This window comes from Octopus sinensis, linkage group LG14 (genome assembly GCF_006345805.1).
Source record: "Octopus sinensis linkage group LG14, ASM634580v1, whole genome shotgun sequence".
Classification (NCBI taxonomy): domain Eukaryota; kingdom Metazoa; phylum Mollusca; class Cephalopoda; order Octopoda; family Octopodidae; genus Octopus; species Octopus sinensis.
In genome coordinates this window covers 35,343,249-35,360,227 of record NC_043010.1, presented here as the reverse complement: position 1 = coordinate 35,360,227, position 16,979 = coordinate 35,343,249, and the positions used below count along the sequence as shown (strand labels likewise).

General features: G+C 36.2%; 1 protein-coding gene across 1 annotated transcript in view; it reads left to right on the top strand.

The window, feature by feature from the left end:
- The first annotated feature begins 1,122 nt into the window (after nucleotides 1–1,122).
- Nucleotides 1,123–16,979, top strand: part of LOC115218929 — a 121,094-nt gene continuing 105,237 nt past the window's right edge. Inside the window, exon 1 of the mRNA XM_029788946.2 lies at nucleotides 1,123–5,392. Within this exon, the coding sequence (XP_029644806.1) occupies nucleotides 4,619–5,392 (774 nt within the window). The 5' untranslated portion in view covers nucleotides 1,123–4,618. The remainder of the gene's footprint in view (nucleotides 5,393–16,979) is intronic.

The following is a 16,979-nucleotide window of genomic DNA, read 5'->3' as shown; positions in this document are numbered from 1 at the left end:
TTTACATTCGGACAAAACTATTATACATATTGTTTGTTTTATTTGCCAATAAGAGAAGCTCTACGTAATCACTCAAATTGCTAGAAACAGCAGCCAAATCTCTCCCAAATTACATCCAACAGTTTTTAATACAAATGGCATAGTCACTACAGCAATACTATTGATGATAAGTCAACTTGATCAAGTCGAATTTGTAGCCAAACAACAATAGGACCTACAGCAGCGAAAAAGGTGTAAGAGCCAGTGAATAAACCATTTAATTAGTCGTTTGGTAAACAACTACCACAAACACCACTACAGCCATTATTATCATCAATATCAACAACAGCAATAATTTCGCCAACAACACTAAACGATTTGATCAGACAAACACACACACACACACACAACTTTCAACAAGTGGCTAAATATATATTGCACTGATTGCTTACTCTCTCTCCCCCTCACACACACATATATATATATAAAATATTAATTATAATATATCCATTTTTCATAAAACATGTCACTAATACATATATTTACATAAATCTGAAAAAAGAACCCCAACCCAAAAACAACCATGCGATAGGCCATGGAAGTTGATAGCTCTCCACATAGTAATAGGGAAACGGAAGAGCGTGGGAAAATGTGACAGTATTTCTCTCTCCTAAACTTTTAGTGTGAAGCAAAGTAAAGCTGCTTGTCAGTGACATGGGTTTAAAGAGGCCACCCTTTTCACAGTGATTTATCTGGCTCTACACTACTTGTTCGACAGCACCTTAACTACTGAGCCCTCACATTTTTACTCACAAACATTTCTCGCAGGCCTCTTTTTTTAATATTATATACTTACAAATATGTGAGTAAATAGAACTTTTATACATTACGTTCGACTTGTATAGAACCTTTCTACGCACACACACACATTCAAATACAAAACATATAGGTATTTATATTACATTGTACATTCATTTTCACAGCCGTACCTTTAGATTATTATACAGATCTACACAGGAACATACAAATTTCGATTTTTATATATATATATAACCCTTTATACATAGGCATTTATTTCTCTCTCCATAAATCTATCTATCTATACACACACACATATATAAATATATATATAATAGGCCTTTAAGTATGCTTCACACATTAATGTATACACATTCATAAATATATTTATATACAAGCAGCATATAAGTCATGCATCGATGTACATTGGACACACGAGACTTGCGTCTAGTCTATTCATTTACATAAGTTACATTCTATAAACTTCTTTTTAAGTTGACACATTAACAAGTGAGTACATTTTTACTTTTTCTTTTCTCATCCTCTTCGCTCTCATTTTGTCCACTCGTTCGTTCGCACACATCGGAACTGTTGCACTTACATTGCTGTTAATAATTCATTTGAGAAAGACATGAATGCTAAAACACTTCATACCTTACATAAAAAAAAAAATCATAAATTAAACCCAGTTTAAAGGACTAAAACTGTACGTTCAAGAAATGACAACAAAATTCCACAGATTATGTTCTCCTGACGAGTTATCGATGTCCCAGGAAAAGATATTGAGCGATCGATAAAATACAATACCGGAATTAATTATATACACTGCCCTCAAGAAAAATGTCTGGTAGTTCCTTGGTCCAAAGAAGAACAATATTCTTTTTAACTTCGTGGCAAACCGAAATCACTGACTGTTTCAATTTCCAGGTGGTAACCTACCACTTCACTGACGTTACGAATACTCCTTGAAAACAGCATGGATATCACAGAGTCTCACTTCATCTTTTACGAATAAGTGCAAAACTTTGTGCCTTTCTAAAAACCCCACAAAAAACTTGGTAAACTGAGTCCCCAAACTGCATTTGAAAAAGCATGCAAATGACAACATTCCATTTTCTCATAGTCTTTCGTTTAAAAATTTGAAGAGATCGTGTGTTTCGTGAAAAACACCCCACCCCCACCAATCTATATATTCATGTCATTCAGTTTCGATTCTCAGTTGGAACAACTTCACATCAGTCAGCTTCCATTCACAGCCAACGAATACTCTCTCTCTTTCTCGACCGAAAGCTAACAACTAACAGATCTCGGACCTTGGTAAAGAAAAAAAAAAAAAAAGTGATGTAAGTCTGCGAGCTGGTTTCGATACCCAATTGACGCTTCATTTCACTTGATTTCAGTTACCTTAATCACTTGTGATAACGAACGAATGAATATCACAACTTCCTGTTTCTTATTCACGAAAAGAAAATAAGCTGGAAACATGATATGACAATTATTATTACATATTAAAACAATCGCAGTGTTGTAAGCAGAGTTTTGGGGTTTGTTTCACTATATCCTCTCAGATATGCCTATTAACTTTGGTTAAGTCCTGAATTGATTATATATATATATATATATTTACATGAAATACATTACGCGTGAGATGTGCCAAAAATGTCAAACATTTCGAAAAACTTTATTTAGAATAATGTATTGACTAATTAATGTACAGCATATTTCAGACAGAAAACGTTTTTTTTTTTTACTTGTGTGTATAAATTTGCTTAAAGAAAGAAAAAGTAAACTGGGACACTTGCCCGACCTTATTTTACATACACAATAACATCTACACCCATTGATATAAACAAGTTCATTTAACATGGTATTATGTATAACTGCTTAAGACGTCCTAAGACTGACTAAACATTCTGCTTCTCTGGCATTCCTTAATATTATCCTCCTTCTCTTCACACTTTAAAGCAGGACATTTTTTTAAAAGTCTTGTGACGAAGAAATAAATAAATATATATACATATATATTTCTTGTGTGTATGTGTGTCCGCCCTTGACGCGTCGTCTCTACGATCACATCAAATTGCGAGTAAATCAAACCAATTCTCTTCGTTTCTTGTCTCGAATACCCTTCAGAAAGGCATGATCACTTCAACTTCCCATTTTCATTTTTTCCTATGACTCTAGAAGACTTTTTGGTCGTCACTAGCCGTTTCATATCACTTGTCCTTCAATGCTATTTGGGAATGAAATGGACTTTTCCGAACATCTCATTTACCTCATTTCCGTGTTATCTAGTCAAAGGAAACCAGTCTGTTAAAAATGTACCGGTTTCGATTCTCAACTGAAATCTAAGTTGCTATACAATGTTGAAGGAAAGTTTGAACATCATACAATCTTCTTCCCTTATAAATTTATAACTTTTTACTTAATATTTCTGTTACACACACACATATATATCTATATAAATTTTACATTTCTGGATCGGAATATTGATGCTCAATATTGTTCAGATCGAACCTTCAGTCATGTGAGATGCCACCCCTACGTCAAGTTGCAAGAGCAGCAGCAGCTCGTTACAACGGCCAACCTCATTTGAAATTAACGTGTACCGTTTTTCTCCTTTACTCATACACACCTGTTGTATACCCATCATACAGGTAGTGCAAACGTTTTCAGGCACAAAAATCGGTTATCTAAAATTTTAAAAAGAAAGGAAAAATAAAACCCTTGGAAAACTACGTTAACTTAAGAATTCATATAGAATTAATGACAAGTGTTTACCTGAATTAAAAATTTGAAAGTAAACCTTAACAAAAATCACATCACATCGTTAGAGAGAGGGAGAGAGAAAAAGTAGCAATGAACCACTTAGTTTTTTAAGGAAAGTTTGTATTTTCTTTACTATTTGGAGTAGTATATTTCAAATTACTTATTGACAACTTATTAACATTCTCCCGACAAAACTTTTTAAATGTTTTAAAGCAAACAAGTTAAAGGTTTACACATCCAGAGTATATATTATATATCGCAATTATCTTCTTTTTTCTCGAAGAAACAAGCAATTATTGATATTATGTTACAACCTGGTTTGTTTTGGCAAGGTTTGAGAGCCAGATATAGTACCTGTTGACTTTGAAAAGTGAGTGAAAGTAGAAGACTAGATAATTTATCAACATACTGGTTTGAAATTTAAAAAAAAACCCAACAAAACAAAAAGTTTTAGAAATATTTGAAAAACATATCAGTTTTATGTATTCATTTAAAAGTGAAGAAAAAAGAACAGACAGCAATACCAAAGTAGCTTGGCATTTTAAAACCTATTTCACATCCACTGGGATTAAGGAATTTTGATAATTTTAAAATCGAGTGGAATAAAAAATAACAAACAAACCCTCAAACAAATAATCAAAATAATAATACGTCAATAGCAGAAAATAAATACAACATACTGAAAGGAACCCCCCTAATCTAGACATCTATCTTTTGTACATAGAAACGATCTCTTTGTTCTACATAAAAACTAACGAAAAGAGTAAATATATTTGGAATAATCTGGATAGTAAAGTTAAAGGAAGCGAGAAAGGAAGTTACTTGAAAAAAACCTGGACCTCAATAAAGCAGAAAAAGTGTAAAAAGTTTATATTATTAAACTAATGAAGTAGTAAAAAGTCACCAGAAGTGAAAAGATAGTTTGGTGTCGTTGGCAGTTTTTAAGGAATCCTCACGTGGTTTCTCGAAATGTGCGCTTCTCAGATTTTAAGGAAGCAGTAGATAGTCTGACAAAGTAAGGGCTGCTAAGCGCGGGCTCGTCTACTAGCAGACAGATTCTCAGACTGGTGAGATGGAGATTGTTATTGGTTTAGGTGGTGGCGGGCTCTCGGCCCGCAGTCATAACAGCAGCAGCAGTAGTCACCACAACCAACAACAAAAGTCCCGTCGCCAAGTTCCTTCGACGACGGGAAGAGAACAGGGACAGCCTAAACCGAAGGAGGATTTTAACGGTTGCGTCGGTGACAGAAAGAAGAAAACTAAGACAGAGGAAGAAGGAGGCAGAGGTAATAGTAGTAGCAACAACAACAATCCTAGGCAGTGCACACAACCTACAGACGTGCGTGCACCCTGTAAACGATTACCGTCTCTTTCACTCAACCCGTTTCAGCCGCCGGCGCCGCCGCGTGATTCGTCTACGCACGGTTACCAGCCCGTCCCATGCAGGCCCTACATTCGTTCAGCATCAGCCTCATCACCATCTATACCATCTTCTGTGAAACAACAACATCCACAACGGCAACAAAGATACTCCATCATTAATACCACCGACAACAGTAATCACAACTACTACCGCCACAGCTACAACTATCATCATCGCCATAGTACGGGTACTTTGTCTTCTGTGGAGTCTGGATCTCATACAATGACGACCAGCCTTGCCGACTGGGGTGGCGAACATGGTGGCAACGGCAACTCGGCTGGAAAAGTCTATATATTTCTCATTCTCGGAATTATCATTTTTATGTCGGGCATCATTATCGGCGGGTTTTACTTGAACATTCAGCAAATCACCACATCCTCAGATCTTACAGAAGTCCTACCCACCTACGTCAATGCCTTATCGGTAAGTTTTCCTTTATTTCATCTCTTCTCTTCCTTCAACAGTCTTATTTTAGTCACACTTCTCATTCATATCTATATATTTCCCTATCTATTTATTTAACTAAGCATCTATCTACGAAGATAAACATCACAACGGAAACAAAGCAAGGCGCTCAAGTAAAGATAAAAATACTTCAATCCTATATTTATATATAATATATATATATATATATATATATATATATATATATATAAACCAAATATATAGTGCGTGTGTTTTTATTGGCTAAACTGGCAGGATGACCATCCCCAAATACAACAGTTTCTGTTTCAACACACGAATTCACATCAAGTATCTTGCAAAACGTATATATATATATATATATATATATATATATGTGTGTGTGTGTGTATATATACATATACATGTGTGTATATATATATATATATATATACATATACATGTATGTGTGTATGTATACATATACATATATATGTGTGTATGTATACACATACATATATATGTGTGTATGTATACATGTATGTGTGTGTGTATATATATACATACATGCATATATATATATATATATATATATATATATATATATATACACACATATACATAGTGCATCCAAACAAAGAAACAAGAAAAAACAACGCGAGGACGTGGTACTGTGTATGTATCTGTGTGTGTGTATGCATATATATATATATATATATATATATATATATATATATATATATATATATATATTATATATATATATTACCAAAAAAACCAAAGTTTTTATTTGAAGGACCACAAATATATGTATCATCTCAAATTAAACCTACAAGTGGATGGATTATGTTTGTAAACACATTCCTCCAGAGATGTACCCAGCTTCCTTCCCCAATCAATAGTATAGAATATACGATTACTGGAGAAAGCAATTATAAATTGGACTAACACAGATGAGGGTAGCTTAATTTCTGTATTTGTACTTTTGATAGGACTTCATGAATTAAAAAATATATATATTTTGTATCCAAAATTGTAACGAACAGAAATATATGTATACACATGCACATCAACATTGCCATCGTCTTAGCACCCACTTCTCCGTGTTTGCATGAATCAGATTCAATTTGTGGGGATAAATTTTCTACTGCTAGATGCTTTTCTGTCATCAACCGGCACCTGTTTCCAAGAAAGGTGACGTTTCCCCACGGCCGGACAAGTTTTTACGGAAGATTGGAAACAAATGCTTGTGTGATGTCGATGCTCGTTTACAAATATTACATGACGTCAAGCTTAGGGAACGTAAGCTCCCACCTGGAGATATACATATATGCCCAGGGCTGTTGTAGAGGACACTATAGCTTAAAAGCCACAGCCATATCTACATACAGGCATACATTCTGAGGCACACACACACACACACAGTCAGACATATACATACATACGTACGTACATACATACATACATACATACATATCATTTACCTCACCTTCCATGCTAGCATGGGTGGGACTGCTGGCATATATATATATATATATATATATATATATACACACATCTAATATATGCATACATGTGTGTGTGTGTATATATACATATACACATACATACTTATTGTATATACACACATGCATATCTTTATATATGTATATATACATATGCACACACACATACGTATATATATATATGCATACACGTGTGCGCGCGCACACACACACACACATGTAACATCTGTATATATATATATATTTATATATATATATATATATATATATATATGTATGTATGTATGTATGTATAAAGTTTATATGAATATACTTGTAAACATATGCATATATATTTACAATTCATCATTTAATGTTTGGCTTCTACGTTGGATTGTTTGACAGAATGACAAGTTGGAGGAGTGCTCCAGTGTCTAATGTAGAGCATGGCTTGTTAGGCTGGATTAACTTCCTTCTTAATACCAACTACTTTGCAAAGTGTACTGGGTGCTTTTTTTCGTGGTAGTAGCATGAAGATTGCCTTGTAACTTGTGAGGAGGGACAGCTTGAAGTGTTCCCTATATAACTTACATATTTCATGCATATTTATGCATCACACCCACATACACACACATTTTGCATATATTTATGCATAACATCTATACATGTGTGTGTGTATATATATATATAATATATATATATATATATATATATAGTAAGCAATAAAGGGTTTAGCAACGAATTGCCTTACCACAGACCAAATTTAGAAATAGCAGTCAAAGAGTTATAGCTATTTCTTCTACTAAAAAGGGAGATCTCAGTAAAAACACAGCAATTGGAAGGCAGACACAAACAGGTAAGAGAGAATGAATTGACGGCAATCTATCATACAATTTTAAGTTATCTACGGACGCACGTTTCGAAATCAAGTTTTTAGGAAAGCATAAGAATTAAATATTAAATAATTCTACCTTACCCAAACTTCTTTTCTCTTCAGCGTAGAATACTATAATCATAAATGATTATATATTGAATTTTGAGATACTAGAAGGCACCAAGTCAACTCAGTGTCAGAGCGAGCTAGAATCCGCAACTAGTATCACCAAATTCAAAGTGTGAATGAAAATATTGTGTCACCAGCCCCTTCCCACCCGCGTGTAGCCAAAACAAGATGCTACACACACAAATATATATATATATACAAATATATATACATGTGGACCTATTCAATCTCAGTCACAGTTTTTTTAATTAATTAATTAATTAATAATTAATAATTTTAATTAATTAATTAATTTTGTTAAAACTAAGAATAGATCCTATATATATATATATATATATAGGAAACATATATATACAAACATAATATATCTATATAAACATATATATATACTGTTGTGTCTGGGGAGAGTCATTTTTTTTTTGTGTCTTATAATTTAACACACTCACCGGTAAAATTTCCAATTATTTCTCATTTTCATTTTCTTAAAATTTTCATTGCGTCTTGCAACCTTTTCAGTAGTCTTGACTCTTGAAAAGACTATGCTTCAACACACGAACTCACATAAAGAATCTTGCAAGCCAAATCCAAAAACGAAATATATATTCTTTTATTCTTTTACTTGTTTCAGTCATTTGACTGCAGCCATGCTGGAGAACTGCCTTTTTAGTCAAACAAATCTACCCCAGAACTTATTCTTTGTAAGCCTAGTACTTATTCTATCGGCCTCTTTTGCCAAACTGCTAAGTTACGGACTTAAACACACCAACATCAGTTGTCAATTGATGGTGGGGTGGGGGACAAACACAGACACACAAACACACACACACACATATATATACATGATGGCTTCTTTCAGTTTCCATCTGCCAAATCCAGTCACAAGTCCTTGGTTGGCCCGAGGCTATAGTAGAAGACACTTGCCCAAGGTGCCACACAGTGGGACTGAACCCGGAACATGTGGTTGGTAAGTGAGCTACTTACCACACAGCCACTCCTGCACGTATATATATATATATATATACACACACACACACACACACACATATATATTTAGATGTAAAACATTACATCTAAATTAAAAGAAAAGTAATTTTAAAAAGTTATTAAAATATCATAACTTTTCATGACTTTTTGCTCCCCTGTATATATTATTTAATATGCTCAACATTTAAATTTGAGTTATTAGTTTCATGCTGTGACAACGCTATAAACTGACAAGCTTATATGGCATGCCTTATGTTTCTACACAATCTTTCACATTCAAATATACCACATAGCTATTTTTTCTGAAAAACTTATTAGGAATAGAGTTGATCAAATGAAGTTCTGCTTTGTACAGGAAAAGGGTACCTCTGATGTACTCTTAATAAGACATCTGTGAGAGAAGATCTTAGCTACCATTTGTTGACATACAGTAGGCCTTTGACAGAGTCCCTCCCATGATCTGTAGTCTTGGAGTAGATAAACATTTTATAAAGGACATGCATGCTGTGTACTAATGTGCCATCAATGATGTGAAAGTAGTAATGAGTAGAGCAATGAATTGTGAAAGCTGGTCTTCACCAGGGCTCTGTTCTTAGTTACTGTTTATTTATCACAGTTATCTAGGCCAAAAAGGAATATCCTATATGCAGATAACCTAGTTCTTTAAGCTGAATCTATAGTAGAAGTAGGAAGAAATAGGAAGATGTGGAAGCAGAATGTAGGATCAAGAGGCCTTGAAGTGAACTTAGCAAAGTTATAAGTATTAGTAAGTGGAAAGGATGACTGCATTCTGGTACCTTCAGGGTAAAGGCTATATTTAATATGCAGAAAGGGAATAGGTGGAAATTCCATTAGACACGTAAGATTTGTTGTGGAATCAGAGACAAGCTAATTAGAAAGGTAGGATTTAAATGTGGTAAATTCTCAAGAACAGTAAGTACTAAGAGCACATAGGAAATAGATTTTCTCAAATAATTTGAATTGTTTCCTAGAAATAATTGGTAACTTCTATGATTTAAGTGACATAATTAGCAGTGTAGATGGGTGCTCCCAAAGCTTAGTAGCCGGAGAAGTTCAGAGAGCTAATAGCCTCTACTGGTAACAAAAGGTTTCTCATAGTGAAGGTGAGATGATATGATGCCTGTGTGCAAAATGCAGTGTTACATGGCTACTGAATGCTGAGGATTTGTGGAAGGCTAGAAAGAAATGAAGCATGCATACTTTCACTGGATGTGTAATGTTAATGTGCATGAATGATGGAGTACAAAGGAGCTGATAGAAAAAAACTGTGTAAACAGAATCAGATGTAGTGTACCATGGACATGTAATGCCTATGAATGACGACAGATTTATAAAGATGTGGTGGTAGTAGTAGTAGTGGAGAAGCTCAAAGTAGATGGAACCTGTAGAATAAGGAGATCCAAGGAGACACGGGATGAAGTGATGAAATCTAATCTCAAGATATTTAATTTCATGGAGTGAATGACAGGACACTGCAATGATAGGCAACACCCAGTGCTTGAGAGGACCTACCCAGCTATGCAAGCTTAGTGAAACAAACATTGAATTGATAGTAGTGACAGCAGTTGAGAGGTATTATGTTTAACTCTTTAGTATTTAGATCAGCCATATCCGGTCAAAATAGCTTGTTTTTATGTTCAAATTGTCCAAATCTAGCCTCTCACAACAGCCCTACAATATCATTCTAAAAATTAATAGTTACCTCATCAAAATTTCAAAGCTACAATATAATGCATGTTTAATTCAAAACAGTGTGAATAAATAAGCATTACTTTAAACAGAATAATGTGAAGGCTAAAGTCCCTTGTTTAATATGTTCCAGTTGAGTCTACGTCTATTGACTATCCAGCTTCTTGATACCCTCTCATCTCTCTACCACTCTTGCCCTCTCTTTGCTCTCATTAATTCAGTTCAGCAGTGAGCTGGCAGAATTGTTAGCACGCTAGTCAAAATGCTTAGCGGCATTTCGTCTGCCGTCACGTTCTGAGTTCAAATTTCCACCAAAGTTGACTTTGCCTTTTATCCTTTTGGAGTCTGTAAATTAAGTACCAGTTGAGTACTGGGGTTGATGTAATCGACTTACCCCCTTCTCCAAAATTCCAGGCCTTGTGTCTATAGTAGAAAGGATTAACTCAAATACACTGGACAGCAGTGAATTTTTCCAATCACTGTGTCATGTTACATATGTAGGGATGTTGTTGCACCTGTCTGACCCTCTAGTTTTTCTAGCCCTCAGCTGCTCTCCTCTCAGTAGGTCATGCTGCTTGTATAATGTGGGATGGTGCTGGACCTATCTGTACTCAACCACACCTACCACCATCATCCTTTCTGCATTAGGAGTTAGCATTCCCTCTCTCCTCCCCCATCCCATCACTCCCTTAACCCTTTTGTTACCAACCTGGCTGAAACCAGCTTTGGCTCTGAGTACAAAAGTCTTGTTTCCATGAGTTTTGAATTAAAATCTCTCACCAAACCTTAGTCACAGTTTATGTTCCTAACACTAGCTTAATGATAACTAAGTTATTTTACAAATTATTTGTTATATTTAAAGTAATTGAAAGAAACACTGAGCATCTCAACGGAAATATGGTATCAAAAGGGTTAACTCTCACTTTACCCTCATATACTTCTCTACTTTCACCCACACAACCTAGTTTCTCCTGTCTACTATTATTTAAGTTGCATTGGATGAATGGACAAGACACAACATAATGTAGAGAGGCTTCTATAGTTTTACAAGATAGAAGGCTAACTCATTACTGTTGGGTGGTGGGGTGCAGTGAGAAAATGCACCCATTACATTTGGAAGGTGCATGGCTCAGTGGTTAGAGCATCGATTCACAATCATGCTGTAGTGAGTTCAATTCCTGGACTGGGCTGTATGTTGTGTTCTTGAGCAAGACACTTTATTTCATGTTGCTTCATTTCACTCACTGTAAAAATCACTTGCAACATCACTGGTGCCAGTTTGTAATGGCCTTTGCCTTTTCCTTAGATAACATCAGTGGCGCGGAGAGGAAAGGCTGGTATGCATGGGTGACTGCTGGTCTTCCATAAACAACCTTGAATGGACTTGTGTCTTGGAGGGTAACTTTCTAGGTGTAGTCCCATGGTCATTCAGTCATGACTGAAGGGGGTCTTAAATACTAGGTAAGGGGATTAGTGATGAGTGAAAACAACATAGTCCAGAGGACTCTTTGTTCTTGTTAAGGACATGATGCCCTCTTCAATGCTAGGGTTGTGATAGAATGTATCATGTACACTTTGTAAAGTTGTTGGTGATGGGAAGAGCATCCAGCTACAGAAACTAGACCCAAAATGGGAAATGTGAGAGTGAGATGTGGTCGTTTAACATGCTTAGGAGGGCAGTAACTTTGAATAAGAGAGGATTTGGACCATGAAACCCATCCAAACCATGCTTGCATGAGAAACTGACATGCAATGATGACACACACACACACACACACATACACACGTGTGTGTGTGTATAAGAATATATATATATGTATATTTGTATATGTATGTATATATGCATATCTATTCACATGAATGTACATCATCATCATACACACATGCACGCACACATGCATGTACATATGTATATACATGTAGATAGCTTTGGGATTATCAATACATTGTGAGTGAAATTGGTAGAAGGAAACTGTTTAGAAGCCCGTGGTGTCTGTGTGTGTGCAGATCTTTGTCTTTTGCTGCTTGACAACCAATGTTGGTTTGTTTATGTCTCTGTATTTTAGTGGCTTGGCAAATAAGCAAGAAATAGGCCAATAGATTTAGTGACCACAATCCAACGAATGAAACAAATGTAAGAACAAATGTGTGTGTGTATATGGTGCTGTAATGTTTCTTTTTCTGAAAGGGATAAAGCTTGGAAAAGGTTGTAGGCTTCATGTCCTTTGGATTTTGTGTTTGCTCTACGAATAGCAGTTACTTTAGTGATGTAAACCTATTGACCAATCTTTCAAGTGGATAGGAAATTGTTGAATGCAGGGATATCTTAATGAATAGAAAAGTTGAGAAAGCATTGTTGTTGACCTTGCTGGAATTGTGCAACCTCATTGGGACTGTTTTTTTTACTGCATCAAATTAAATATTTGTCTCAAATTTTTGGCAAAAGACCAGCAATTTTGTGTGGGGAAAAGTCGATTAAATTGACCACAGTGCCTAACTGATACTTATTTTATCGACTCCAAAAGGATGAAAGATAAAGTTGACCTCAGTGGAACTTGAGCTCAGAATGTGTGGACAGATGAAATGCTGCTAAGCATTTTGTCCTGTATGCTAACGATTCTGCCAGTTCACTGCCTTAACCAAAACATATATTGATACGTTTGCACAACATATTTGGAATTTATTGAGATATAGAATTCAAAATCGATTTCCTGTTGAGGACACCACTGGAACCATGAACCACCTGGTTTCAATAGCACTGAAGAACTCTTTCTCCCTGCAAAGATCTAGATCTGCAGGTTTGATGGAATCAGTTTAATTGGAATAAATCTTGATTGTGTGGGGAAAGTTAGTTTTTTTTTTGTTTTTTTTTTGTGGCATTATCGATGGGAACCTAATTTGCAGCTGATTTCTTGTTAAAAAAAACATTTGGCTATGACTCATTTGAACTCACATTCAGAAAATTTGTCTGCATATTTAAAGGAAAAAATCAACAGTTATGTCATATTCATCAGTAACTTTAAAAGCACATTTGTTAAAACTGTCAGCTTGTGATTCTAGAGGAAGACAAAAAACAAACACGAAAGTGAAACTACTGTTTATTCTATGTGAGTAGCAATGAAATTGAAAAACCCTGGAAGATAGATAGATATATATATATAGAGAGAGAGATTGGAAATACAAAGCTTTCAATGGAGAGTTGGAAGAGCCGGATAGTATAGTAAAACAAAGGTCAAGCGCTGTCAAGTAAAATAGGTAGCTCGTACATGCAAAAGAGAGGGGAAGAAGATGGATATAGTTAAGGTTTCTCAAACACACACACACTTGTATATACGCAAACAGATATATACATATAGACATTAACATGCAGTTATGGGTCCTAAAGTAATAGTTTCAGATTTAGGTTGAAGGATGACAATTTTCAGAATAGGGTGTTAGTCTATACCGGGGAAGATGGAGGGCTGGCCAATCTAAGGCCCGCAGGTAGCATGCAGCCCCAGCAGACTTTCTTGAAATGGGTTTATTTAAACAAACACTTAAAAATATTTATCAAAAATTAAAGATTGTAAGGAAAATGTAAAGAAGAAAGATACTACTGTTTTCACAATGATAATATTTTATGTTGAATCAGCAATCATTCATTCATTATTGTAATAATAGCATGAGTAAGCAAAATGCTTTCAATTCTGTTAGTATCCAAGCAGCCCTCAAAAAACTTTCTGTGATTAAAGTGGCCAGCAATGTAATTCCAGTTGGCCAGGCCTGGTCTATAACAACGATTACAGTTCTTGGCTGGTCCTTTACTTTATCGACTCCTGAGGTATAAAGGACAAAGTTTGATCTCTAGGGGATTTGAACTCCTATTGGTTCTTTTACACAAATCACTAACCTGTAAGGCTTATTGCCCACATCATACATAACCATGTTCACTGGCATACGTCGAGATGCAAACCATGGAACTACTTTTCAGGATGTTCATTGTTTGGTATTAACTACCTTGCAGTGGTGTAGCATGGGTTATGACCGCCCTGTTCCGTAGCCAACTAGGTCAGTATTTTCTTTGAACCTTCGATTACTGCAAATACACATAAAAAGTGGTCGTCTTTTGGGGTTTGCAAACCCTATGCTACATCACTGGGTGTATCTTGACTGGAACCTGTCGGGTTCATAAAGACCTTATCTTCACAAGTAGTTCCACTCCACTCCACCCCCACTCACTAAGCCTCTGTCACTGTTTACGCCTTCTATATTCCTTTCTCCTAAATTCTAGCTTTGATGTCAGTCACCTGTGTCCTCTCATTACAGCTTGGATATTTCTGAATACGCATTCTGTTAGAAGAGATTTTTTCTGTGTGTGTTTTCAGAATCTATCCTATCCTCATAATATCATAAAGGCAGGGCGAAATTACTGGCCTTCACAAAAACCCTACTCTATTTCCTTTGTCTTACCTTCTGTCCCCTTCATTCACTTCTTTCTTTCCTTTCTTTACTTCTTTCTTCTCTCCCTTCCCCTCTCCCCTTTTGATCCACTTGGCCTGTATGTTTTTCCACTTAAACAGATGGGTTATATGCTTAAACTGACCACACCATCTGTTCACTATACTGTCCATAACCAGGCACAACGACTGCGACATTTTTTAAAGTGTTTCTTTTTGTTTTATTCTGTCTTTTGTTTCGTTTTTTCTTTTTGTTTTCACCTCTCGTTTGCTAATATTTCTTTCAATTTACCCTTTTGTTTTTCTTCCACAATAGATTAACATATGTCTCTCACACACCTGCTCCTGCTCTACAACTCGCATATTCATACATATACACACATCTATATAAGCATACACATTTATGTATACCGCTCATACATACACACATGTATACCCCTCACGCATACACACATCCGCACAGTTATGTATGACAGGTATAGGTATGTGTAAGGCGGCGAGCTGGCAGAAAGGTTAGCACGCCGGGCGAAATTTCGTCTGCCGCTACGTTCTGAGTTCAAATTCCGCCGAGGTCGACTTTGCCTTTCATTCTTTCGGGGTCGATTAAATAAGTACCAGTTAAGCACTGGGGTCGATATTATGGACTAAATCCGTTTGTCTGTCCTTGTTTGTCCTCTCTGTGTTTAGTCCCTTGTGGGTAGTAAAGAAATAGGTATTTCGTCTGCCGTTACGTTGTGAGTTCTAATTCCGCCGAGGTCGACTTTGCCTTGCATCCTTTCGGGATCGATAAGTTAAGTACCAGTTACGCGCTGGGGTCGATGTTATCGACTTAATACCTATGTCTGTCCTTGTTTGTCCCCTCTATGTTTAGCCCCTTGTGGGTAATAATGAAATAGGTATAGGTATGTATGGCTGGTTTATGTCTGTATGTGTGTGTCGTTATGTATTTTTGCTCTCTCTCAGAAGATCGAAAAATAAACCAAGAACATACACGCACGCAAGCGCGCGTATGCATACAAACTTACATATACATATTGCGCACTTTTTTTTTTTACGAACAAGTCGACCAAAACCCTCCACAAACGTGACAAATATTAGGCTGTACAGCTTTACTTAGCGACCGCACATATAAAATTAAATCAAAAAGCATCTGAAAGACGAACATGTTGCCTCTTTTGGACCGATTTTATTCTTTCGAACTTCTAAGTTGTGTACCACATGAAGGATTCACTTTTACTCCTTATAGTTTCTCTGAACAACCTCCTAGAAATCTGTACTAAACGCTCTGCACCCAACGTCTCCAGTACTCCACCCTAGTCCACAAGGAACTCCTTGGTGGTTACTCGATCTGCTAGAAATAGCAGCCAAGGAACCTGCGAATCCCACCGGTAAGATGGGATTCAGAGATACTCTCATAATCCACATCTCACAGAAAAATTACAGTATGGTTCTTGCAGGAAAGGTATTGATCATAGGTCTGCCTGACCTGTGGTTATATAACAGTTTTTAATTTACGCACAAGGCCATCAGTTTTGAGGGGAGGGGGCTAGTCGATACCACCAAGTCCAATACTTGACTGACACTTTATTTTATCGACTTTGGAGAGATGATAGGCAAAGCTGAATCCGGCGTGATTTGAGATGAGAATGTTGAAGAAAAACCCGCAAAGCATTTTCCCAATGATCCAACAACGATCCATGCCAGCTTGCTGCCCAATCTTAAGGTTTTATTGTCACAACACCTTTCCCTCCAGGGATCCATCACATTGAGTTTTCAACCATCTCATACAGAATTTAAATATACGTATTTATTATTCAGTAATGTTAGGGCGATGAACTCGCAGAGTTGTTAGACTGTGGTAACCGCTCGACTCTTCTGAAGTAGAATCCCGCTGAGTTAATCTATACCTGTCATCCTTTGGGGGTCGATAAAATTAAGTGCCTACCTGTCAAGTACTAGGGTCGATTTAAATCGACTGACACCTTCCCTCA